Source organism: Glycine soja, chromosome 2 (assembly GCF_004193775.1).
Source record: "Glycine soja cultivar W05 chromosome 2, ASM419377v2, whole genome shotgun sequence".
Classification (NCBI taxonomy): domain Eukaryota; kingdom Viridiplantae; phylum Streptophyta; class Magnoliopsida; order Fabales; family Fabaceae; genus Glycine; species Glycine soja.
In genome coordinates this window covers 3,373,403-3,399,981 of record NC_041003.1, presented here as the reverse complement: position 1 = coordinate 3,399,981, position 26,579 = coordinate 3,373,403, and the positions used below count along the sequence as shown (strand labels likewise).

Here is a 26,579-nt window from a genome sequence, read left to right as displayed (position 1 = left end):
AGCAAGAAAGGAATACCAAGAACCGTAATATATATACTATTTTTCTTTTCAGATGTACATAAGAGTCCAGGTGGTAATGGTATAACCAACGGGTGACTAGTTAGTAAAAAAAAAATAATCTTGATCAACAAACAAATTTAAATTAAATATAAGAATAAATGACCCATGACCCAAGCTTCTTGAATGCCCTTGAGACGGAAAACCAATGTCACCCAAACCCAAAAATGCCCAAAAAAGAAAAAAAAACTTCTATATAATTCATCCCCTTAATTAGGGACATCTCACATTTCTCCCAGGTCCACCATAGTAAAAGTAATTCCCCCAAACATTATTAATCCCTCCTTGAATGTCATAGCAATTCGGGTGATCCGCTAGAACCCGAAGATTTGACAATGGTACCAAGTTGTTATCCCAATCCACAACTTGCATGTTCCTAAAATATGAAGCTTTTCCAAAACCTTCACTTGCAAAATGTCCACTACCCATTTGGGTCGAAGTGTGAGACCCTGATTGCCTTGAATTCACAATTTCTCCACCAAATTGCACCATGCTTGCATGATCCCTTAGGTGTGTGAACAAGAATGATGGCCAATACCCAACTAAGATTCCGGATCCAAATTCAAGCCACCAATTTCCATGCTTTGGATCCTACAAAAAAAATGAAGCATTGCACCAAACCTTCAATGTCACTTTTTGTTGCAAACTACTCAAAGATAGACATAATTATGAATAGCAACATGTTAGCCAGGTTGGTAAGTGAAATGGGTCAAAAAGAGGGGAAAGAAAGGTGGTGCATGTTGGGGGAATAAGCAAAATTTTGGGGGGGGTTTTGTTAAAATAATAGTAAAATGAAGAAAAAAATAAAATAAAGTGAAGACCTCAGAATTAGAAGCTCTTTGTTGGGAAAAAAAGGAAGAGAATCTTTAAAAGAAGGAAAGCATAAGGGAAATACAGTTCATTATTAGAATTCACAGTGCATGCGTGTAATGTCCCAAAGTATTAAAGTGGGTAAAGTGGCATGTTAACTAAGACGGGACACTGTACAAAACTTTGTGCACCATGACTTTATTTATTCTTCCTCTTTTTTTTTTAAAATAAAATTTCACGTTTTATAAAATATAAAACAATTATCATGCCATGAAAAGCTTAAAATAATCTCCCCTTGCTTCTTCTAACAGTCTATATCACAAAATTCGATGGCATTTGCGAGACTTTCCAAAATCTGGAGAGCCCACCATTGGCAAATTTTAAACCCATTTTATTTATTTGTCTTTTTATTTTAGTTCCTTTGGGCTTTTGACTACGAAATTTGAAGACTTTTTTTAAACCATGAAAGTATTCAAATCGAACGGTAGGAACAGTCTTTTGTCATCAAATCTTTCATCCTTTAGGTGGGACCCTCAACGTGATCCTACATTGGTTGGTGGATTTAATTTAACCCCATCCATGTATGCTCATAAAAGATTAATCTAAACTAGGATAGAAAAGAACCCTTAGACTTAGTGGCTTAATCCGTTTTATGTATGATTTATATGACAAAGTTTAACTTTTCCCGTCAACAACAAAAACAGCGCATAATCACCACAAAAATAAATAATAAACACAAAGTAACCCAAAAAGAAATAAAATGGAGACTTTTACATGCATCAAGTTGCCTATAAATGTTTTTTAAGATCAATTTCGTAATGGAGCACGAAATTACCTTCCAGATTAGCAGGCTAATATCAAACTGTCCACCAGCATAGGAAGAAGTTGGAGAGATTGCAGCTCCAATTGCAATTCTATTATTCGTTTGAACAAAGCCTGAGCATAGTAAATTGTAACATCCAGTTGCTTGATATGCATCACTCTGCAAATAATAATTAGTAATAATTTTCGTTAGTTTCTTTCTTTGTAAACAAGAACAATAATTATATGTAAATTTAGTCTTATTATAATTTTTCTTCTATCTAAAACCTTCAAATTATTATTTCTATCCGAACATTTAAGATTATACTAAACACGGGATATCAAATAATTATAAAACTTTAGAAGCTACAAATGAATGAATATTTGACAAACTTTCAAAGATTATATAAGATGGGAAGAAAGTAAGATTTTTTTTATTGAGTGAAATTTGATATTTTGATTAGTAAATTTTTAGTACACGGATAATTAAAATAAGTAAATCATTTCAATTTATGAAAATTTTAAATAGAAAATAAGAATTTGAAAATTTTTGAAATAAGAAAATTAAATATAGGACTAGATTTGATTGGTTTTATAAATAAAAGAATTGAATTGACTAGAAAATTTTACCAATAAACCTTATAATTTTAATATTATCATGTACCTTACACTTTAAGCAAGGATAACAAAAAATAATACTACGTACTAAAATTCTGCTTTTTTTTTTTTTCAATGAGAGTTTACTTACCGTCCAATACGTAAAGAATCTCGGGTATCTGTCCCCGTAGATCTCGGGGCTGACCTGCAACAAAATTAATTGAAATAAATTTGGTTGTCTAAAACACAAAATTAAATACATGAACGAAAATGAATGGTAGGTAGTTGAGCATGCTATCTGCCTTATGAATGCTATTGCTAACAAAAAAAGAAGATATAGATTTTTGTTTTAGAAAAATTGAAAGAAAATGAGTATATTTCTGTAAAGAAAGAATTAGTTAAGTCCATGGATGTGTAGTTCTTGAATAGAGTCCGTGAGTTAATGTAAACTTCATTTTATTCTTATAAATAAATTAAGATGCAGCAATGGCTGAATTGAAACTTGCCTGCCAACCAGCCTCAATGGTGTTGAGATCATCCCCAAATGAGCCAGAGATGACCCACATTTGGGACAAGCTGAATTCATCTTGATTTTCCACTCGGGGTGCCCACACGTTTATGCTAGCCTTTGCTCCGTAGTACTGCTCTCCACTCACATACCCAACTGCATGCTGTGCAGTTCACCAACAAAAACTATTGTTAGGTTTCCATATAAGTAACTATAGTTTAATCACTATGCATTGCATTAAGAGTAATAATTATTGATATGACTTTTATGATAATTGTTATAAAAATTAATACAATAATTTATGATTAAATGATAGTGTAAAATTGTTTTATATTATCAATATGTAACTTGCCAACTTATTTTCTTATAAAATAAATAAGAAAAAAAAGTGTTTGTTGGGTCATTTTGAAGAGGTAGTTACTAGAGAAAGTTAAATTTAGAGTTAGATTGTTTTGTTAGATTTTTCTATGCAAGACAATGAGTTTAAATTTGATGATGAGTTGTTTGGTTAAATTTTTCTATACAAGGTAAAGGCAAGTGAAACATTACTAGCTGAGGGGAACCATGAAATTTTGTGATTGCCGTAAATAGGAAAAAGGTTGAAGTTTCCCAATCGTAAGAAAGGAATAAAAATCCAGCTAATCTAAATTTATTGTTTAGCTTCATAGTAAAGAAGCCAAATGCACATTGGGGAAAAGAAAAAGAAAAAACGTTGGATGAAAAACAAAGCACTCAACGTTGGATGCTTTTAACAGTTTCTGATAGAGTTGTTCGTGGATGTCTTCCTTTGGTTTGAAAAATGAAGAAAAGAAAGTTTCTGTGCATACCTCATGTCCATTGCTGTTGGTGTCCCTTCTAACACGTCTTCTTATTTTTCTTCCAAATCTGCTAACAGAACTAGCCCTTAACATGTCTTGTTCTGTTGTTCTTCTAATTGGAATTGTACCTTCTGGACATGACTCCCCTGACATGGTCCATAACTGAAAATTCTCACTCATGTCCATTTGGTTATGACCTTTAGGCCTTTCTGGAGGATCCTGCAAATGCATGAACATCACCACTTTAATTCCAAAATTCTCCCTAACATCAAATAATAAATTCTAAGAAATCATGTCCTTTAAGTATGTAATCATCTATTTGATTTCCCAAGTTCAAGATATTAGTATTTGACTCTCGACTAGGAGATACTCCGTTTAAAAAACAAAAATATATATATATATATATATATATATATATATATATATATATATATATATATAAGAAATTTTTTACCAGTGGTTTGTGTCCCTTCAACATGGGATGGTCAAAAGCTGGTTGCTGATGAGATACCACACAGTCTATTACATCACCATCAGGACTCTGCAAGGAGAAAAAAAAGGAAAAAACTTCACCATGTTATGGTTCAAAACAGGGGAGAAAACAGGGGATGTGAAAAAGCTAGAAACTTTTGCACACCTGAATTGACTTAACGGCGGGTTTGTTGATCTGTTGAAGACGAGTTCTTATGATGTTCAACTTGTGAGCCTCTTCTTGCGGCTTGAAAGTCTGGTTGGCAACTAGGGTGTTGCCAATATCTGAGGAACAAACAGGACAAAACAAAGAAGCAACAAGGAGAAAATGTACAAGTGTGGAAATGATTGGGGAGCTCAAACACAAGCTGAAATCCATGCTTGAGAGATTTCTCTTCCTTGTTTCTATTGGCAAATCCGTGTGACTTTGTTCACATTGGCCTTGTCTTCTTCTTCTTCTTCTTCTTCTACTTCTTTTTCTTCCATGCACAAAACAAAAGTGTGTGTTCCTAGGCTTTGATTCCACCAAATCTATCCAACACATGGTGGTGTGTATTCTAAGAAAGGCTATTTACTCCTTCACCATCTTCAATGTCTTGGAAGCACACAACAAGCAACGTCCTTCTATTCTCTCTCTGACTCTCTCTTGGAGTCTAGTGCACAAGACTTGGGAAAACTTGGGGTTTTATTGCTGACAACTTCAACTTCCAGGCGCTAACCTGATTATAAAATACATGCACAGGACAACAGGGTTGGGGTTTCTTGAAGTTTTGACCATGTGGGTTGGAGTACTTATAAATGCCAGAGTAGTGATGAAATCATGCTCAATTTAAAATTTCCAAGAAAAGAGTGGAGTACGGGGGGGTGCATGAATCATAGATTATTTAAAAAGTTGTGTGTGTATTTTTTTTACACAGTTGTCTTTTTAGTTACCATTTTGGTCTATAAGAAATGTAATTATCATACCGTCAATTAGTTTGTTGTTCAATAATAGGTTCATTAAAATGGTGGTTTAATGTCAATTTTAACATTAAATTAGTTATTTAATATTTTTTTATTAATATTTATGACGAAAGGACCACACTAATGACATTTTTAATGTTCGAAAATTAAAATCAAGAGTTTATTTACCCTTAATTATTGTGCTCAAAGTGAAAAAGCAGAGTTTTTTTTTTTCTTTTTTCAAGTGAAGTAATTAGAATGTGTTGGAAGGGAACTGAAAAACGATTTTTGTTAACCAATTTTAACTAAGAAATGAGTAATTCAAAGGGGTTAAGATTAGCAGAATTTAATGATGTCATTCTGCAGTTGTCAATCATGATAGTTTTCTTTTTATGTTTTTTTCTTTTACTGCAGAGTATTTTGTGTTAGTGCTTTCTATTTTGAAGTAAAAAAAATTGGACAAGTAACCTTCTATTAGAAAAAGGTTAAAAATATTAGACACAAGATGTACTTGAAGGGATCCAAATTGGTCCTAAGGCAGTTTGGGAAGGGAAAGAGAGCTAAGAGGAAAAATCCAAGACAGAGAGATATAAGAGGACATGTTTCCGGTCTCCAATACAAGAACTGAAACTTTAGCTTTTGTGCTGTTAGTTTTTTGGGGCAAAATGGGACTGATGATTTCTGTTATTCTTTACTTTGTGTCTGAGGACAGATTGGAATTACAATTGATTTATTAGGTTCTTTATTTGCTTTGCTCTAGCTTTCTCACTTCCCAAGATGTTCTATTCTGAGTCAGCTAGCTACTACTACATTTTTATTCCATGTATGTGTATACTGTATATACCATTTCAAAGCTAATTTCCTGTACTTTTGAAAAAATATATCAATGTCATATCGTATCTACTTATGCCAAACTAGATAGATGAATTTATCTGTAAGAATACTTAGTATACTAATGTGTGTAACGGACAAATTTCATGCACAAATATTTTACTTATCTTAATTATTTGAAACCATTGCTATTTGAAAGTCGTATTATAGTTTGATTCATCCGAATAGAAGTAAATCAATCCATTTAAAAGAATACAACTTTTCAGCTTTTTTCATATATGTGATAATTAAGTCTTATTTAGTGTTTTGTTCATACAATACGTGACTAACTTATAAATATTTCTTAGTGAATTGAATTTTCTAATTTCAATCCATGACACTGACAAGTTATTTATGCATATTTAGTTTTTTTATATATAAAAAACTACAAAAATGTCTTGTACCTAATGTTCCTTATCTCATGCACCTCGATGGAATTGTAAGTGTTATATAGTACCACAGTGAATCTGGCACTGCAGTTCCTATAGTAGTGGCCATGACTAAGAGTGAATCGAAACTGTATTTTGTGGTAGGGAGGCCCCCCCAACCTAGTTGGCACGCGCGCACCTGGCTTTGTGCGCTGCATGTTTATGCACACACTCATGCTCATTTCATGCACCCTCCATGCGTATCATGGTTTGTCTAAGGTTTTGGGGGCTCAATCTTTTCTTTGTCGTTAATTAGGTGAATCCCATTGAGAGAAAGAGCCATCACTATTGCTAATAATGTTTACCAACGTAACTACCTTAAGGCCACTTATTACATTTATGCTCTATGCTCACCAAATTCTTTTATCTTAAAGGATGTTTGTTCAATTTTCATAGACTATAATCATTTAATGTCTCTATGTTATGTAATTACTACATGGTGCCGCCGTACGTACGTAATCGAGTGGCTTGTCAAAATGCTAACGAACGCTTTTGAAGATCCTTGGTAAGAACGATATATATGGGGAGTAATAAAAGGAGAAGAAAAATTAATGATGTAAAGCACATATTAGTTTATTAAGCACATTGGAATTTTTTGCTTATATTTTCTCTCTTCTTGATTTTGAGTTCCTACATTGCAACTTGCAGTTGTTTCGGGAAGAAAATAGGATTTAATTAGCTCGTTGTTTGCTTAGTATTTGGGGATGTCTCGGTATTAAACATCCAGTCCAGTTAATAAAAGAACTAAAATACTTTGGTTTGAGTATATATTTTGCAGCTAATGGTAGGAATTATGAAAATTAAAATTTTGGAAGGGTAGATTGAATTATGACGTTACTGTAGGGTCAGTTGGCGTCATTGATAGCCGATGTCAGTATGGCTTAATTACTTTCATTGAAAAAAATGTGTCCACTGACACGCTTTAAAAATATGCAACAATATTAGTTAGAAGTCTATATGTTGATTATTGTTGTGATTTTCTTGTTTTTTTATAACAGGATTGTTTCTCAAATTTAGATAAATAAAAATATGCACTAATCTTAATGATAGTCATCATAATGATAAACATCAGCCTCACTATCTCGACTCCATGGCTACATAAAGGCAAAAAAAAAAGGCATGCATAGAACAAATTAATGACCAAGCACTTGATTGCAATTAAAAGAATAATTTCATTGGAGTAAAACTTTAGCTTAAGTTATATACTTAGGCCTGCTTACTTTTTTATATGTGAAGAACGTATGTCCACAATCAAAATAATTAATACCAACAATACATAGTGGATTTGAGCTAAGATAGAGTATGCTACACATACAACTCCTTTTGTAGCCATACCATAGTTTAAAGTTTAAACCTTTGTTAGACATTACCTTAGGGACTATAATTGAAGGCTTAAACGGCACCAAAACTGGAGTTGCCTTTCTTTCACAGTGTATCTCTAGTTTCTCCTTTTTGGGGCTCGGGCAATGATGCCACTACCATTTTGCAAGCATCCCCTTTATGTGTAGCTCTGAATTTTTAAATCCAATTTTTTTTTTCTTGCTTCTCAGAAAAGACCTGGCTCATATTCACTAACATCATCAGCATAAAAAATAGAAAGCATATAGAGAGAATCTGGTCCCCCTGTGAGTCACTCTCATCACAGCTAATTGGTCGGCACAATAAATTACATAATCTCAGTGAAACCAGAAACTCATGTCTCTTGCATCCAGAAACATTCAGCCATGCACTTTACACAAGTTAGTTGAAGGTCAAGGATCAAGAAGTGGTGTTTGGATAGCAACTATAAAACACAAAAGTCCAAAGATTTCTTTCACCAACTGTTGTTTGAGTGAAAACTGAAAAGACAACTTTAACTAACTCTTGAACAATTTCAAACAAGGGCTTAATCAATTTAAATATAGCCACCAGTTTAATGAATATGGACCATTGTACAACCAAGTTTAGATTCACAAAGTCCCCTAATTAATAATGCCTTAAGTTTTTCTGTTTATCTTTTAAGTTGTCAATTGTCACTCACTACATACATTAAATTTTTCATGGATTATTAAGACAGTTGATCCTTCTTCCTAATTGATGGGGGAGTTGAAGGGATGGAGACAGATGCTTTATTTCAGAAAACTATAATATAACAACCAGGGATGCCACTTGTTTTGCTTACTAATCCTTGTTAGTTGTGACTTGTGAGTGCATGAAACAGCAATTTGGCACAAAACTGAGAGTTTGTTTATATTGATAAGGGTTGATACTGAAAAGTTGACACATGTGCCTACATTTCTAAGGAAACAAATTAAGGCAAAACATGCTGCAGACATAAAAATGCAGTCCACAATTAGATGAGCATACAAAAAACAAGTGGTATGTGGTTATTATTAGTGTAATGGAAGGTAATTCTAGGTAAGAAATCAGTCAAATAGCTAATAAGTAAGGAGAGCATGGGTGAATGGTGGATGAGTGTGCCGTGGGAATCCATCATGTAGAGTTATGGTATAATTAATTTAATTAAGATGGGCTTGAATTCAAAATTTGCAATTTAAGTTACAATATTACACAAGAAAATAAGATAAGCCTCTCGGCACACAATGGTTGAAAGAAGAGTGAAAGAGGGGATTATAAAAATAGCAATTCCACTTGCATTCATACGGTTTTCCCAAGGTAAATTTAAATATTTAATAGAAATGAATATGTATGTAACAAGGGAGCGCTAAATATGATTCTATATGAATGATTGATCACAACATCTTGTCAGAGAAGAACGTGTGTGACTTTGTTTATTAATGTTATGGAATTCCATTATGTAAGTTTTCACATCTTGATCAGAGAATGGCCATAAACAAAAATTAGATTGAGGGAACATATGCACTGAAGAAAATATATACACAGAATTCCAAGGCTGCAAATAAGAATCTTAGTTCAGATACTTAATACTACTATTGATAAAAGAACTCTTCTTCTATAGGAAAAGATCTCCTTAGTTTTTAGTCTTGAGCATTTTTTTTGGCTCAGTATATCATGCAGACATTGACATTCCATAAGCTAACTACAAGAAATTTTTTTCTAAATTCTAAACCTCCTGATGTGTCGTTATCCCTTATTGATTTGAAATCTCAGTCATACATTACATCAAAGTTTTGTCATTTTTTCTTTCATATCCATATAAGGCGCTACATATAAGAGACCTTTTTAATGCATTATGTAGTCAGCATTGTAGTGCTCAATTCATTAAGGGCACTGTGCAACTTCACTGTAGTTGGTGGGCTAGTCAGTGACTCACACTCACTCACTTCCTTAACGCTTATATTCTTCTGAAATTCTTTTGTGCAGTATATTCTAATTGGGGCCTATGAATGTAATGATGATGTCTCCTAGTTGAAGATGTGTGATTAGCTTAGAGGGATGAAGCATATGGAAAAAAGAGAAAAAGAGGGTGGAAAAGAGCCACTTTGTGCGGTATTGTTTATGTGGCATTTCAGAGCGGGAGCCAAGCTCCTCTTTATTGACATTATTATTAGCGGCCGGCCGGAGGGAAATTTTCATCACACTTTATCCTAAAATCTTAAGGCTCATGTTTATGAATTTTTTTTCTTATTTATAATATTTAACTTTTTCACTTCTACTTGATATCAGACACTTTTAATGTCATCCTAATTTGAATTTGTCCAATTACATATATAATTATCAAAACAATAAATGTAATTATTATTTTTATTTAGAGAAAATAGATTATGCATTGTTAGTTTAATAAATTTTTACCATACCAAAAAAAAGTCTTAAAATTTTTTATAGCATCATTGTTTATTCATAAAAATTAAAAATAGATATGAAAGAATTTACAACAGATCACACACTTTACTTAACTAATTAAACTACATTTCTATAAATCCTATTCAGTTGGAGGGTTTACACTATTATTTTAAAAAAATATTATATATAATAAATTTATTAACTTTTATGTTAAAAATTATATTAATATTTCTGATAATAACACAATGTAATACTATATCATAGAAATTAAACTCTTTCAATTATGCAATAATTGCATCTGCAACAGTGCATAATAAACTATTAATATCATTTTTCTTTGATGTTGGTCTAATCTCATGCATGTATACTAAGGTGAGTGTGAAATGTAAAGAGCAAACTGTTAAAGAGGTTAACGGCAATTATATTATGACTCTTTATTAGCTTGTTGTTTTAGTTTATAATCATAGGAGAGATCAAAAGTGGTAATAGAAAGAAGGTGTTGAATGTGTACTGAGGAAAGAAAGAACTGAAAAAGTAAAAGCACAAAGAAGGTTTCACAGAAATGTTTGTCGCAAAGGACCCGACCCGTGAGACACATTGTTCATCTGAAGACTCCAATGGCTTGACAAGTAACTATTAGGGGTCATGTTCATTGCTCAGTCCATACTAAAAATTTCAACGAGAAATTCAGGTCAGCAAAGACCCTTAATTCCTAAAGCCAGTTGACCAAACAATGCAATAATAATGGCCTTTGGAGGTAACATTGACCAATGACCAAGACCCATTCCGTTTCTTCTTATATATGGGCCAACAACTTGTTCGTCAAAGAATGCGTTTTTCGTGGCACAATTTCTAGAAACCTCGAAAAGGGGGTGGCGCATTATGTAATGTGATGGGATGGGGAATTATAATTTTGAAGAATCTTGTGTGCGCATAGTTTACAATCTTATCCGAATCAATCCGATGACTTGATAAATTTGATCCAATTCAAATTAAAAACTTTTGATTAGTTTGAATTAAATTGAAAAAATACAAATCAATGAATTTGGATTGGATCTAGAATTTTAATTTTGATTTCCAAAATCTGATTCATCCGAATGGTTACTATGTTTTATTTTGAGATTAACTTTTTAGGTGATTTTTTTAAGATATGAGATTAAGTTGGTGATATAAAAAAAAGTTACAGGTTTAAATCTCCTACTAATAAAAATAATACATTTTCATGTGATTTTCACCTTATCTACCTGTCTTTTTTTATCTTAACATCAGTTAATTTCATAGATTTTTGTGTAAGTGAAACAATTAAATATATTTCATGGTGACTCATGTTTCAAAAGTGAAAATGACAAGTTTTTTTTGAAAAAGATCAATTTGTTACAAAATAATTAATTAAGGGATCATTTTATATTTTTTAAGGGATTATTTTACATTTTTTAATAAATAGGGACCAAATTATAACCTACAATAATTTTTATTATTTTAATTTCTAATATTGTTGTTTTAATTAATCTCTACAAATTATATGTTATATAAATAAATAAAAGTAAACCAAGCGCTATTTACGAAGAAAAAATGTATCAAAAAGAGATTGAAGAAAAATGTCTTAATGAGCCGCATACTCTGGCTAGCTTGTGGCGCTTTAATTCCTACTCTAAAAGAACTTCTATGCTCTAATTATATATGATCCCACCAAAAATAAAAATGTCTTAATATAATGTAGTTTGAGAGTTAAATATTTTAAAATAAGGTACGTAGATTTCAATGAAAGATTTTCTTCAGTCTTTTACGTGGCCATCAAGATTATTACTTTAATCAGCTCCTTAACTTTTTAAATCAAAGTGGTTCGATGATAGGTAAAAAAATTTAGGCATTTACCTCCATATTCTAAGCTAACAAGGAAGCCACAAAGCATATTGTACCTAATTAAAATACATATAAGTAACCACAAATTGAAGGCATCTAACTTTAGAGTTTTGTCTGTCAAAAAAAAACTAAGAGTTTTCTCTACTGAAAAAGTGGGATATTAGTCAAGTGATTCTATAAAAAGAAGAGAATAGTATCATTAGAAACGAAGGTGCTTAGATTTAAATGATGAATCTCCCTCTAAAATTAGATTAATTCGACAACTATCCTCTATATATAAGTACGCGTATAATATTTAAAAGCCAAAAGTTTCATGAAAGGGGGTCAATAGAAATATATTAAGGCTTCCAAGCATGGAATAGTGCTGTTAAGCAATGATTTTGTCTGAGGAGCTTAAAGGGCATGACCAGCTTTCCAAGTTCAAAATGTAAACACATGCAAAACCTGAAAGTGTGCAAAAAAAAACATAGAGATTGAAAACGTTGTCAAACATCTCGATCATAGGCATAAAATAGAGCTTCCATAAACCATAATTTGGGAGAGTGGAATAGTTTGGAATGAATGTTTCTCGGCCAATTTTATTTTCTTTTTCTAAACTTGTGGCATGTGATCATTTGCATGCTAGCATCATGTCTTGGCCAACCTGTCTAATACTGTGATACATCATCATCTACATCATGATGATGTTGCTCCAACGATATACATAATTTAAATAGGAAAAGGTCTTTAAATTGATTGTTATGTGGAGAAGAAATAATTATGATTAATCTTTGCTTTATTCATCCTGCACCTGTGCAAGCATAGATGTAGAACTAGCTCTTTGCAGAAAGGTGTTCAGAAACGTTAGAGATAGAAAAAGGCTTGGTTTAGAATACATACGAACGAATGAAAATAAATTCTACTATTTTTTCTCAACCAAGAAAATTTATTAGGTATAATATTTTCCTTAACTTTCTGTGACATACAAAGATTCACTAAATTTCAGGAAATCAGATATGGAAGAAGGGAATTCACTTGGTTTATAACAATGATCTAAAGGAATTCAGAAAATCCATTTTTCCATTTCTCTCCCTAGGACCCTTGTAAACATCTCTTCTGAATAAAAAAAAATACTTTAAATTGGATTATCAAATCCTTAACAACTCTAACAAGGTTGCAGACTGAATAATGTAGAATTAAAAATTCGGGATTACCAATCCGAAACCTTGTAAGAATTGTTACAAATTTGATAATCTAAAATACATTTTATATTTTGGATTACTCAATCCAGAATTAAGTTAACCTTATTTTAGATTACCAAATCTGTAATAAAAAAAATTAACTTCCAGAATTGCCTATCTGAAACTATAAGCGGATGAAAAAAAACTAGAACTTACAAAATTGCCTGTGCCGTCTACACAAAAGAAGGATGAGATGACAAAAGAATGAAATGCGATCTATCTCAGACGGCTTCCTGGGAAACTCATGGAGGAATGAAAGTAGATTTAGGAAAGTGATGGAGTGAGTCTGACGGAAGAAGGGCAATCTGGGGTTATTAAAAATATGGGGGTTCATGAAGCAAAAAGTGGGTGTAGGAAGCAATGGCTAAAGGTTTGCTCAATAACCAATGTAAAACTATGCCTGGCTGTAGAAGTGTGGATAAAATAAGGCCCGTTACAAAGCGCCATATGATACGTAAAGAATGCATTATTGGCTCATATCATAACCCGTGGACCATCCAATTTGCATTTGGAATGCAATGAAAAATGTAGGATGTAATAGTGGGAGTGCATGAAACAATAGCCTTCAACGCATGTATATGCATTTACTGAACATATCCTTCTCTCTTTGGGACTCTTACGTTGTCTGAATAAATTTGAATTCTATTTTGGAATGTTTACTATACTCTCTTGATAAATGCTTTCTATTTAATTTGTCACTCTTACAGTTATCATTCCTTAAAGACTCGCCCCAGCTATACTGCATGGTGCTAGTATAATTCAAATTAATGTGTCATTCTCTCACCTATTACATCTAGGAGCAATTGGAGAGTGTCTTATTTGCTATTAAGAAGTATTTTTTTAATGTGTATACAGAATTTTTTTTATATATATAACCCATTGGATCATATTAAGAAGTATTTTTTTAATGTGTATACAGAATTCTTTTTTATATATAACCCATTGGATCATAACTTATGTGCAGGTTATTTTAATTTAACACCAGATCTAGATTTCGACTAAAAAAAATAGTGGAGAATAACAAAAAAAATATTCATCAGTTAAAACTCAAATGTTTGGTCTCACTCAACAATGAACTAATAAACAAAGTCTATTGGTACATTAATTCCAATGGAAAAAAAAAAGAACTAAATTAATTACACCATCACCTTCCCACAGTTTAAAATATATTTGTAGAAAGGGAAGCTGCCACACCCACAAGGCTCAAAACTAAAAGTTCTTATCATCTGCAATTAGTAACACACTCTATCATGTGACCTTGCTATCCTCTTGATTAATCCACCACCACTTCTCAAGCAATAATCAATGCTTGAAGGTATCAAAGGACCTTGTGATTTTCCATAGGAGTTCCAGCACACAGCTTGTTGCAAACCTCTATACTTAGGGGAGGGACTCAGTTGAATATCGCTCAAATCAACATCTGTGCATGGTATGGAATTGCTGCAAGCTAGATGCACAGGCTGCATGCCATAAGTTCCATGTATTTGATCAAACTTAACCCCAGAAATCACCACAGTGCTTGTGTGGTTCTTGCAGATTTCCTTGTCACAATAGTATTGGTCTATCATTATTGGGTACATGACATCATAGACTTGAATTCTGGAAAATGTCACATTTTTAACCATGCCAATGCCTCCCTAATAATTAAAATAAAATAAAATAAAAACTCAAGTTAATTCCAAGAACCAGACTTTGTTATAACCAAGTTTAATTGCACAATTAAGTTAATTAATACCTGCCATGTTTTGATCCTTGCTCCAAATAGAGTGTTTTTCATTGAGATATCCTCAACAGTGATGTCAGACACACATGCCGCACTAGTCTTGTCTTTTCCTAATCCTCCCAAACTATATAAAGAAAATTAAATGTATAATGAATGAATTATCAGTGTGGTTTTGCTAACAAAATCACTAAGAGGATGCCAACTTGTACTAGTTAGGTTGTATATATCTTTTTTCTTACCTTATACCATGTCCAGGTCCACAATTAATGTGGTGGACATGAACATTAGAGCAACCAGTTTGGATGGATACACAGTCATCTCCTGATAATATAAAATAAGACCAACTATCAATATTATAATCTTCTGATGGAAAATATATAATTTGATATAGGTATAAGGTATTACTATATATGTTATCTGGTTTCAATTGGGTACCTACTACTATGCACAGTGTTACAAAAGTTAAAGTTAGTTCAGCTGTTAAAATAATTTTATAAGGTGCACGTTTCAAAAGTTAGTTAGTGGTGACAGTTTACCGTTTTAACTTGAAAAGGGTCTCTCAGCCAATTATTCTTTGTCAAAGTATAGTCAAGTGGCCAATGCACCATACTGACCATGATTTAACAATTTACAAGATTTCTACTTTGCTAGCTGGTAGCAATGGAATGTACAGTCATTTAAAATATATATATGATCCTATTTATAAGAAACAAGTTTTACATTACAACTATAATTTGTTTCTTATAAATAAGACCAGAGTTAATATTAAACTAAAACCTTACCTGTTGAAATGATAGAACGTTGAATTTCTACGTCCTGTGTGTTTTGTAAGTGAATGCCATCAGTGTTGGGGCTATTCTCGGGGGAGGATATTGTAATGTTGTTAACTTTAATCCCCTTTGAGTTGTCAAATTTTAGATGGCAAAGAGGACTGTTTATGATTCTGATATCACGAACTGTTACAAAGTTGCTAGAGTAGAATCTTATAGCCTGCATATGATAAACGCCAAATAAGACTTATGAGAAACTAATAGAAATTTAGTTTCTGTACGAATAAGGATAAGTTTCTCTACACTTATGTAGAGAAGAAAATTAGAAGAAAAAATGAAATATGGGAAAGCTAAAAGTAACTTTTTTATTAGTTAAAAACAGTTTTTCAAAGCTAAATGATTTTAATTTTTTCAAAGTGTTTATAAAGAAATTTATCCAAACTGTTCTTAAACTAAACAAAATAAGAAACAAATTAGTATGCACGTTAGACTGTCAGGGAAAATCTTACGGTTGGTTTAATGCTAGGAATATGTTTGGAGTAGGTCTTCTTCTGCAAGAATTGATCATAAATACAAAGTGAGCTAATTGTGTTTGAAAATTCACTTAATTTCGTCACATATACTTGATTTTTTTCTTCTGGTAATTCTACCTGCATGTCATAAAATTCTGAGGAGCTCCACCAATTATAGCCTTGGCCATCAACAGTGCCAGAACCTATGATGGTGAAGTTCTGCACCCACTTGAAATTTATCCACTGAAACAGACTAGATTGTGGCCAGGAAGATGCTTCAGAAGGTGCCAATAGAGTTCCATCTATCTGTTAGAGTTTAATTTGCACTAACATGTTAAACACAGCTTTCAAAATGCCACATAAAATATTGTGTGTGCGCGTGTATATTATGCTATGCAGATTAAAACAGATTAATTATATTTTTTATTCTAAAGCTCTTGTAAGCTATTATTTTGAGACTAACTGCCCTGTGTTTGAAGAAACTTCTTATAATAGGAGAAAAAAAATAAAAAACAAAATAATCTTCTTCTATAAGCTAATAATAATTTATAAGTTAATTTATAAAAAATTTGTTATATCAGTTTCTCTACAAAATTTATTTTTAACTTATGAATAAGTTAATTTTAATTTTTGAAAGAAGTTTATTTTATTTTATTTTCTTATATAAATACTTATAGATAATCAATGAGTCTAACTAACTCATTTAATTAAACATGATGTATGATTATTGTAAATTTTTTAATACATATTTTTTATTCCTATGAATTAAAAAGAATATAGATAAATTTATTCAAATAACTTAAAACTAATAAAAGAGTGAGAAGTGAAAGAGAACCTGAAGAGTAAGATCGGGCATACAAGGGCCTTGTAAAGTAACAGGTTTCATGAGGAACTTGAATTGTGCTGGAATTTTAACTGTAGCAGCAGCAACTTTACATGCACCATTCCATGCAGCTAGAAGTGCCTGATTTATATAAATATTTTGGATAATGTTATATAACTCTAGCAATTGAAACTCACTAATTATTGTCTTTAAATTCTTAATATGTTCTTTCTTTCTTTATTTACCTCTGAATCATCAGAAACTCCATTTCCCTTGGCGCCAAAAGCCAAAACATCAAAGGTACTCCCTTGAGGGGCTGGAACTGGACATGGAGAATGTGACCCTCGAGTGTGACCACCTTTGTGACGTTTGTGAAGTTTTTTCTTGATGTTAGTCTTCCTTGCTTCCATGGAAACTATAGAGAAGGTGGCAAAGACAATCACCAACAAGTACAGGTAAAAGAGTAAGGAAAAGCTTCTGCTCCTCTTCATTTCCTTTTTGTTTGTCACTTTAAGAAAAATACAACACTAGCTAGCAACGAGAATTCTAGGATCTTGAGGTGGTATTGTGCTTCGTACAATGAAGTCATATATATATGGTAGTTATAGAGGGTTTTTATATAGTGGACTATGATGGAAATAGTGTTTAAAAAAGTTGTTCAATCACTAATGCTTAAGGTTAGGTCCATTGAAAGAGACATGGATACCCTTAGTGTCACATAATATATGAAGATTCCCATAAGTATGACATGGGCTGTGTACTTTGTAAAAGTCATATTTGTTTATTATTGTGCTTTCTTTCATGATACTTTTTTTCTTCTTCAAAGAAGTGCTGAACAGAATTTCATGGTTGTCCCTCTGCAGTGAATATGCTTGTTGCCTGAGGAAAATACAGATCACAATAAGCTCCCATTAAGGCATGGCAAAGGTGAATTTGCTATCTTTTTGTAGGTCAAGAAATTTGGCTTATCCTTCCAATTGGTTGTCCACTTTTCCTATCCACATATATATTCATGTCCCTCCAATTGAATAATAATTCAGCACAAAAAAATGACAATGAGAGAAAGTATTAGCTAGAATCGAGAAATTCATCATATAATAATCCATGCCCCTTGATCGATGTGTGAAAACTTCTACACTAATAACTCATGCCAATTAAAATACTCATAAAAAAAATGAATGTGAAGAATTTAGTTTAATATAAACAAACAGTACTTCCGCTTTTCATTGCTCTAATATGGTAATATGATTAAAAAATTAAAACTATTTTTATTAAAAATTATAACATTTAATGCTATTAATACACATTCTACCATTTTTTTAATAAAAATAATATTTGTTATTCCTTAATCATTTTCCTAAGTTAACACAACCGTTTTCTTGAAAAATTGTAATAATGAGTACTAAGATGTATTGAACTGTGTGTAAAGGTTTGGCTTACTTAAACATGTGGTTTTACATTCAATATCTGATTTATATATGTATGAAAAAGAAAATTGGAAGAGGTCTCTACTTTAGCGCTTAACTTTATTTTGAGAGACTGGTTTATTACCTATAAAAAAAATTGGAATCCTCTAGAAGACTAAAAAAATATTATAACTTAAATTATCCAAACAAAGAAAAAAATAGACTATTTATAGATTTTTATATGCATATATAAGAATTAATTTGTTTAATGTTAGAAAAAAACAAACAAATATAAATATTTTAAAACTAATGGCATACTAAGTTGGAGATTTAAAAATTAAATGCAGTGTAAGAGCATTATCCTACATTTTACATGTATATCCTAAAATCTCTCACAATCTATCAGTACGTGAGTAGAATTGAACAATCTGGTAGACTGTTAGTAGGATTGTCTCGTTTTCAATGCATGGAATAATCAAACAAATTCTCCCCACTGGTAAAGTAGTAAGTCAATGAGAAGAATGTGCATAAATTATACTTACCATTTTCTGTTGTTAATCATTGGTAGCATAATCATTTTTTGTTGCAATTTCATAATAAAGCATTATAGTTCTTTATTTGTTTGAGGGGGCGGCGGATGAAAATAAATAATTGTTTCATATATTATATAGGACAGGCTAGCTTTGTTGTTTTTACATAGGCTAGCTCCTTTTTCCCCTAATCGCACCATTTGACCATAATTATAAGCTTGATAAGGATAATGTAATCATTAATTTGAATAAAGCAATAAAATAAATAAAGAAAAGACAGCCTAACCAATTACAAAGTAAAAGCAGCTATGGATAACCCAGGTCACTACCTTACTAAATTAAACCCTTATCTTCTCTGAATTATGAGTAAGAGGTACACAATGCTTCTTGTTATTACTCCATTCATTACATGTGTAACAATGTAGTTCTCAGAAGAAGCCTATCAGGAGTTCCCAGGTTGTTATGTTGCAGACAACTAAGAGAGGACCATTAAAGCAATCACTATTTAAAGCATTCTTTTAGTTGTCATCAATAATGAGGAAAAGTAATGTATATATTTACACAATATAATGCACTTTGGAGGATAAAATTTAAAAAAAAAACAATTATGATAATTGTAACAGCTTATAACCTATATATGAAATTGTTACAATCACAACAATTGATTTCCAAATTAATACTAAAGTTTATTCCTATGTGTACTTTAGAGGAGCCGGTCCTCCACGGTGTCATTCAGCATTTTTTTTTCTTTTTCAAATTGATATAACCACAATGGTCATGATTTGTGTGCCGAAACAGATGGTATAGAACAGCATCTCCGTACTAAAATCATTGAAAATTTGTCACAGAAAGTGTGCTTGAGTGAGGCTTGCTGGGTAGGAAAGTAATCCGTACTAAAATCATTGAAAATTTGTCACAGAAAGTGTGCTGAGTGAGGCCTTCTGGGTAGGAAAGTAAGACACTCCCAAGTTCCAACCTAGTTTAGTTTAATGGTAGCCTTATGGAGTTATGGTATTATATAATACATATGAATGAATGAGAAGGTGGTTTACACGTATAATTAGACGATTAAAAAACAGTTTTTAGCTGACATTGTAGAGTGAGCCTAAAATGGAGACATAATTACTTGTATGGGCTGAAAAGAGAGTCCAGCTGCTAGTTGTTTTTGTGTTGTTCTTTCACACGGGTGGGCCACAATGGGACCGGTGGTCTATATATGCTATTATGCAACTATTCTTTCATAGGATATTGGTAACCAATATCCTTATATATGGATTAAGGAATTAAAAAAATATTTATTATATAAATAATAAGAGAATGTAAAAAAATTATGGACAATATAATTTTTTTTGTCTTTAAATAAAAATATTTTGTATTTTAAATTCTTTAATTAATATTTTTAGGATATTGATTAACATTTGTCTTCTTCTTATTACTCCTTTTGCAAAGCATATACTTTATCCACCAAATTAAGGAGAGCCAAATTATCACTTCTAGCCACCAAAGAGGTGTTGAATTTTTCACATGTTGGAGTACATATGTGAAGTAAAGTTTTACCTTATGTAAAAATATAAAAGTTAAACACCAATATAAGTTGAATACATATTTTCTTATAGTTAGGAAGAACTCATTTTAGTCTTATAAAAATACTTATGGACCCCGACTAGAATGACAATACGACCAATAACAAAAAATAAAATCCATTAAAACAACTTTGTACCATCAATTTTTATAGAAAATAGAATGACAATGGGACCAATAACAAAAAATAAAATCCATTAAAACAACTTTGTACCATCAATTTTTATAGAAAATAGAATGACAATGGACCAATAACAAAAAATAAAATTCATTAAAACAACTTTGTACCATCAATTTTTATAGAAAATATTTATAATTTGATGTTCTAATTGATCAAAATTATATTAATAATAAACATAGAATTTCTTTCTTAATTATATGTTACAAAAATAATCAATAATTGAGTTTATACTATTTTTTAACAAATTTCAATTCAATGTATAGCAACAAATATGGTCAATAAAAAATCATCTTCCATCTTAGTACAAGTGTAGTCTTATCACTAAAATATTAAATAAATACTTTTGCCTCTTGCCAACATCGTACTCATGACTACAACACTTATTATTGTGTGTTTTCATAATTTAAAAATTATAATAACTTTCAATCAATTTAATGACAACACTTGTTTATATGAGATTTGAAAAATAAAAATTATTTCAATACAAGAAAATAGGATTTAACAATTAAACATTAACAAAGTCAAACAAGAAATTGATTAAATAATAATTAAATTTTAATGAAATGTAATATTTAGATAAAATTTCTTATAAAAGATAAAGTTACTATTCATTTTATAATTTAAAATTTCTTAGATAAGATTTATTAAAAAAATATTACTATTGATTTTTATAATTAAAAAAATTTAAGTACTAAAAGCTAATTATACAATAATTAAAATTTACTACAATATAATATTTAGTTTTAAATCATATTTTTTTTTATCAATAAGGCGTGATATGATTGGTTCCTCTTAGATAAATCTTAGATAGATCTTAGTATTTGGAAATATTAGTCCTTAACTTTCTCAAGGAATAGTCTATCCATAAAAAAATAAGATTATTTTATTGAATAAAAATCCAGATTTCTGTAAAATAAACAAAAATAACCCATTAGTTTTTTTTTTTAATTTAGAAATCCCTCGTCCAACGTGGGTCCACCCCTGACTTTCAGTTACGTTTTGGTTTCAGCAGCCAAATACCATTTAATGTCATTAATATTGTGATAATGTGAGGTTGACGTGATGCTAATAAGTGTTCATGTGTGTGTGCTTTACATTTTAGTTTCTATTCTTATTCTCATATATACTAGGCTTTGGCCCTTGTACCCGCACAATTTTTACTTTTCACATCTTTATATATATATATATATATATATATATATATATATATTTATGTTTTAGTACCAATGAACCCCTTTCCACTCTCTTCTCCAATCTCCTCTTTGTTCTCTTCTCTTCTTTTTCATTATCAACATTTTCCTCTTCCTTTTATTTTGCATGTTTGATTTCTTTCAAATCCTCTTGCTTCAACTAATTCTCGTTACCCTAAATCAGAAAATCTTGAAATTGCAGAGTTCGCTTCTTGGACAAGATATCTAAGTAGGGACTTGTGTATACATTTCTTGTAGTATCGGTGACTTATAATATTACATTGTTTCAGTGGTGATGACTTGCAGACTAGGTTGTGGTGATGGTGACTTGCCAAATCAAAATAATAATCATTTCTTAATTTCACTTATTGTATTTAATTCATGCCAAAAACATATTTTCTAAAAAAAATTATAATTGACAATTCAGTGTCATATTTACATACATTAGCACGATTAATTTCTTTTTAAAAATCTTATTCAATCGTGAGTCTTGACAAAAGAATCGGTGCGTATTGCATACGAATATCCGAATAATCCTAAACAAAACTTTAATGTAAAATTCTAACGTGAATACGAAATGTGCATGAATCGTCCTATTTTTCTATATCTTCCCATGTCCAAAATGTCGTGTAAAAAGACAAGTTCACAGATGTAAATATGCAAACAACGAACAACACTGTTACAGATGATATTCCTAGTAGTTAGCACAGAACACACGTAGTTAGCATCAACTTTTGACTTCAATGTTGGTTGTGTTGTGTTGCTCACACGGTTTCTTCCTTGTTCACAAAGCATTCACTTCACTTTCTTTTCTACATTTTCTATGTTGCACACACATTTCCTTGCATTTCAAACCCCATCAACAATAGAAACAATCTATTGTTGCTTCCAACTTCAATGTCCTTCGCATCATTTTTTCTTATCTTCCTTTGTTACCATGCACTTCCTGCTCTTGCTGATCCAAGAGCCACAGAGGTAGCAGTGTTGTGCACCAACACAACAGCACCAATGCCTCAGAGACAAGCTTTCTTAACAAACTTCTATGATGCCTTGGAAGCCTTAACCGCTTTGGTTACAAGGCAAAAGTATGCTTTTGTTGTTAAAGGGACTACTCAAAATAATGCCACTGTCTATGCTTTTGGTGAGTGCAGGAAAGATCTTACAAAACCAGATTGTGATGTGTGCTTTGCACAGTGCAAGACACGTGTCCTTAGGTGCTCTCCATTTCAGAGAGGCATTGATGGTGGCATGTTTTTCTTTGATGGATGCTTTCTTAGGTATTTTCTTTTTTTTATTATCGAAATTGTTAGTTGGTTATTTTTTGTTAGCAGGATTCAGGAGGGATCAAACCCGCCATCTTTTCCTCCTTTTCTTCTTTCTTAATCACCAAACCAACCTTATATCTCTCATGCTTTCTTAGGTATGATGGCTACAACTTCTTCAATGAGAGTCTTAGTCCTCAGGACTTTACTGTTTGTGGAACCGAAGATTTTAGTGGGAATTGGAGTGTGTATAAGGCCAATACTGTGGAGTTGGTGAGAAATTTGAGCATTGAAGCACCTAAGAATGAAGGGTTCTTTGTGGGGTATGTGAGTCAAAGGAATGTGACTGTTTATGGGTTGGCTCAATGCTGGAAGTTTATGAATGGCAGTGCTTGTCAGAACTGTTTGGTTGAAGCTGTCACTAGGATTGATTCTTGTGCTTCAAAAGCAGAAGGGAAGGCATTGAATGCTGGATGTTACTTGAGGTATTCCACACACAATTTCTATAATAGTTCAAACAACAATGTTCCTCATGAAAATCAAGGTTAGTTGGTGCCACTCTTGGGAAATTTGCCTTTTTCTCTCTTGTTTAGTAGATTTTCTTTTTTAAGTCTATACCATGATAGATAATCTTGCATGAGCTAGGTAAGATCATTATGAGTAGTAAAGCTCTCGTTTCCAATATTTCTAGGACTCAATTTGAGACTACTAATTAAACTGAAACAATTAAGTAACGATTAATCTACATGTTAAGTGATTCTTTGTTTTAGAAGATGGTTTTTGGGTTTTAAGTAAATTTGAAGTGCACATTTTGTTCATGTTGTTTTTGTTTGTTATAGTATTTCATTTCTTAACAACACAGCAAAAATCTTCATGACTTATTCTTGGAAACCATACAAATAAAGCCATGTGTTACTGTGTATTAGGACACAAAAATCTTGCTATAATTGTGGCTGTAGCATCTGCTTCCCTGGCTCTTCTGCTGATTGTTGCAACCGTGGTTTTCTTTGTGAGGACAAATTTACTGAAGCGGAGGAGAGGTATTTATGTGTGCACCAAAATTATATTACAGATTGTCCAATGTTTAAACTTCAGGTACTGAAATTTATATTGTTTTTGCCTCAGAAAGAAGACAATTTGGTGCACTTTTGAACACGGTGAACAAGTCCAAACTAAATATGCCATATGAAATTCTTGAAAAGGCCACAGATTACTTCAGTCATTCCAATAAGCTAGGAGAAGGGGGATCTGGATCAGTTTATAAAGTAACTTCTGATCTCATCTTTTTTACCACCAAAATTGTTCCTTTAGATGGCCTAAGTGTGTGCTATTGCATCAACATAGGGAGTTCTGCCAGATGGAAATACCATGGCTATAAAAAGGCTTAGCTTTAACACATCACAATGGGCAGATCATTTCTTCAATGAGGTCAACTTGATCAGTGGCATTCATCACAAAAATCTAGTGAAGCTTTTAGGGTGCAGCATTACAGGACCTGAAAGCCTTCTTGTTTATGAATTTGTGCCTAATCACAGCCTCTATGATCACCTATCTGGTTGCAATTTTAATATTTTTCATCCGGTCTTAAAACACATAATCTTATTAATTGAAAATAATTACTAATGTGTCCTTTGACTTGCTCCAGGTAGAAAGAATTCTCAACAGTTGACATGGGAAGTCAGGCATAAAATCATATTGGGAACAGCTGAGGGCTTGGCCTATCTTCATGAGGAATCACAGAGAATCATTCATAGGGATATAAAATTAGCCAACATTCTCGTTGATGATAACTTCACACCCAAGATTGCTGATTTTGGACTTGCCAGATTATTTCCAGAAGACAAGTCTCACCTTAGCACAGCCATTTGTGGCACATTGTAAGTTTACCTCCCTCTCTAATATAATGCACAGATACATCACATAAATGCAATTGATTCGAAGAGGATTAAGCACAGGGGAAAACTTGTTTTATAAACAATGGAATTATCATAATAAAATGCAGAATTGATGAAATGTAAACAACACATTTTGAGTCAACGTAATTACATTTCAATGATGCCTTTTTACGATTGATATGCACTTTGTATGTTGTAAGAAGCTCTAAAAGTAACCCTTCTGTTAACTTCTAGCTCTTACACATTTTCCTACCTTAGTTCACAACTCTATATAGTCTTTCTACACAATTCTCTTACAATTTTTTCATGTCAACTTGTAGGGGTTATATGGCTCCAGAATATGTAGTGTTAGGGAAGTTAACTGAGAAAGCAGATGTGTACAGTTTTGGGGTTCTAATAATGGAAATTATATCCGGCAAAAAGAGCAAATCCTTCGTTGAAAATTCATATTCCATCCTACAAACGGTAACACTCTTTATTATTAATTTATAATCATTCGGCATATTTCTATTAATTTGGTCTATAACGAGTAGAATGACATTGTTGTAATCCATGTAGCAGACTTTATCTAGTGGGATAAGGCTTTTTTGTTGTAATATACTTCTACTAATTCATTTTGTGCTTTTAACAAGTGTTCTCATAGCTCTGAGACTTTTCTTTTCTCCTTTTGTACAAGGTTTGGAGCCTTTATGGATCAAACAGGCTATGTGACATTGTTGATCCAATCTTGGATGGAAATTATCCGGAAATGGAAGCATGCAAACTCCTCAAGATAGGGTTGCTTTGTGCACAAGCATCTGCAGAGCTTAGACCACCAATGTCAGTAGTTGTGGAAATGATTAACAACAATCATGGAATTACTCAGCCAACACAACCACCATTTCTTAGTTGTAGTAGTGCAGAATTCAGCAAATTTATTTTACAAGGAGAGAGTTTTCATCCTATATCCTACACTCAGCCTTCAGAGGACAGCGTGACCGAAATTCTGATTCAGCATAAACGGGTTACAATATAAATCTGAAGAGAGTGGTAACAGTACAATTTGTAACATACTCTTTCAGTTATGAGCATGCCTTGCACATATTAGATGAGAAGGTACTTGATTTGTTTTTTCATACACTGGCTTTACTTTCTGATTGAAAAATAAAAAATTCCAGTTGAGTTAGGCTCAACCTATGTATATATAATCTTGTTATAGATAAAGAATCAATTAACAAGGTGAAGCAAGAGTTCAAATCGAACCTGAACAACTATTTTAATTGAAATAGTTGAAATATAATTTTTATATATTTTTTTGTTTTATATTTGTTGTGGGCATTTTTATTGTTTTAATGTACCAACTGTCTAAAAAAAGGAATTTGATTTTGAAAGAAGTCTTGTTCCACTTCCAAGGATAATTTCCCTTATTAGGAAAGTCTACCCCACCTATTCACAAAAATCAAACGTTACTTAAAAGGCGTAAAGCCATAAACTAAACGTCATTGGATTGAATAATGAATGGTTAAGCTTAATAAACAAAGTGATATAACTTTTTTAAGTGATAATGTGATTATCAAATTATTTTTAATTTTCAATCA

General features: G+C 32.0%; 3 protein-coding genes across 3 annotated transcripts; 1 reads left to right on the top strand and 2 right to left on the bottom strand.

Moving 5' to 3' along the window:
* On the bottom strand, positions 1-4,884 carry LOC114380521. Its single transcript, XM_028339623.1, has 7 exons — positions 4,229-4,884; positions 4,046-4,132; positions 3,601-3,810; positions 2,772-2,936; positions 2,417-2,470; positions 1,703-1,849; positions 1-648 (listed from the first exon to the last, which is right to left on the bottom strand). Exons 1-7 carry the CDS (start codon positions 4,604-4,606, stop codon positions 271-273), a joined length of 1,419 nt encoding a protein of 472 aa, XP_028195424.1. The 5' UTR covers positions 4,607-4,884; the 3' UTR covers positions 1-270.
* Positions 4,885-14,140: 9,256 nt separating this feature from the next.
* On the bottom strand, positions 14,141-17,524 carry LOC114380513 (polygalacturonase At1g48100-like). The gene is made up of 8 exons (XM_028339612.1): positions 17,203-17,524; positions 16,970-17,098; positions 16,273-16,440; positions 16,132-16,173; positions 15,635-15,842; positions 15,092-15,173; positions 14,865-14,976; positions 14,141-14,766 (listed from the first exon to the last, which is right to left on the bottom strand). The coding sequence occupies exons 1-8, from the start codon at positions 17,446-17,448 to the stop codon at positions 14,362-14,364; spliced, it is 1,392 nt and encodes a 463-aa protein (XP_028195413.1). The 5' UTR covers positions 17,449-17,524; the 3' UTR covers positions 14,141-14,361.
* Positions 17,525-22,468: 4,944 nt separating this feature from the next.
* LOC114380504 (cysteine-rich receptor-like protein kinase 3) lies at positions 22,469-26,174 on the top strand. The gene is made up of 8 exons (XM_028339599.1): positions 22,469-23,122; positions 23,266-23,651; positions 24,034-24,147; positions 24,233-24,372; positions 24,452-24,662; positions 24,753-24,984; positions 25,323-25,467; positions 25,679-26,174. Exons 1-8 carry the CDS (start codon positions 22,743-22,745, stop codon positions 26,015-26,017), a joined length of 1,947 nt encoding a protein of 648 aa, XP_028195400.1. The 5' UTR covers positions 22,469-22,742; the 3' UTR covers positions 26,018-26,174.
* Positions 26,175-26,579: the final 405 nt, after the last annotated feature.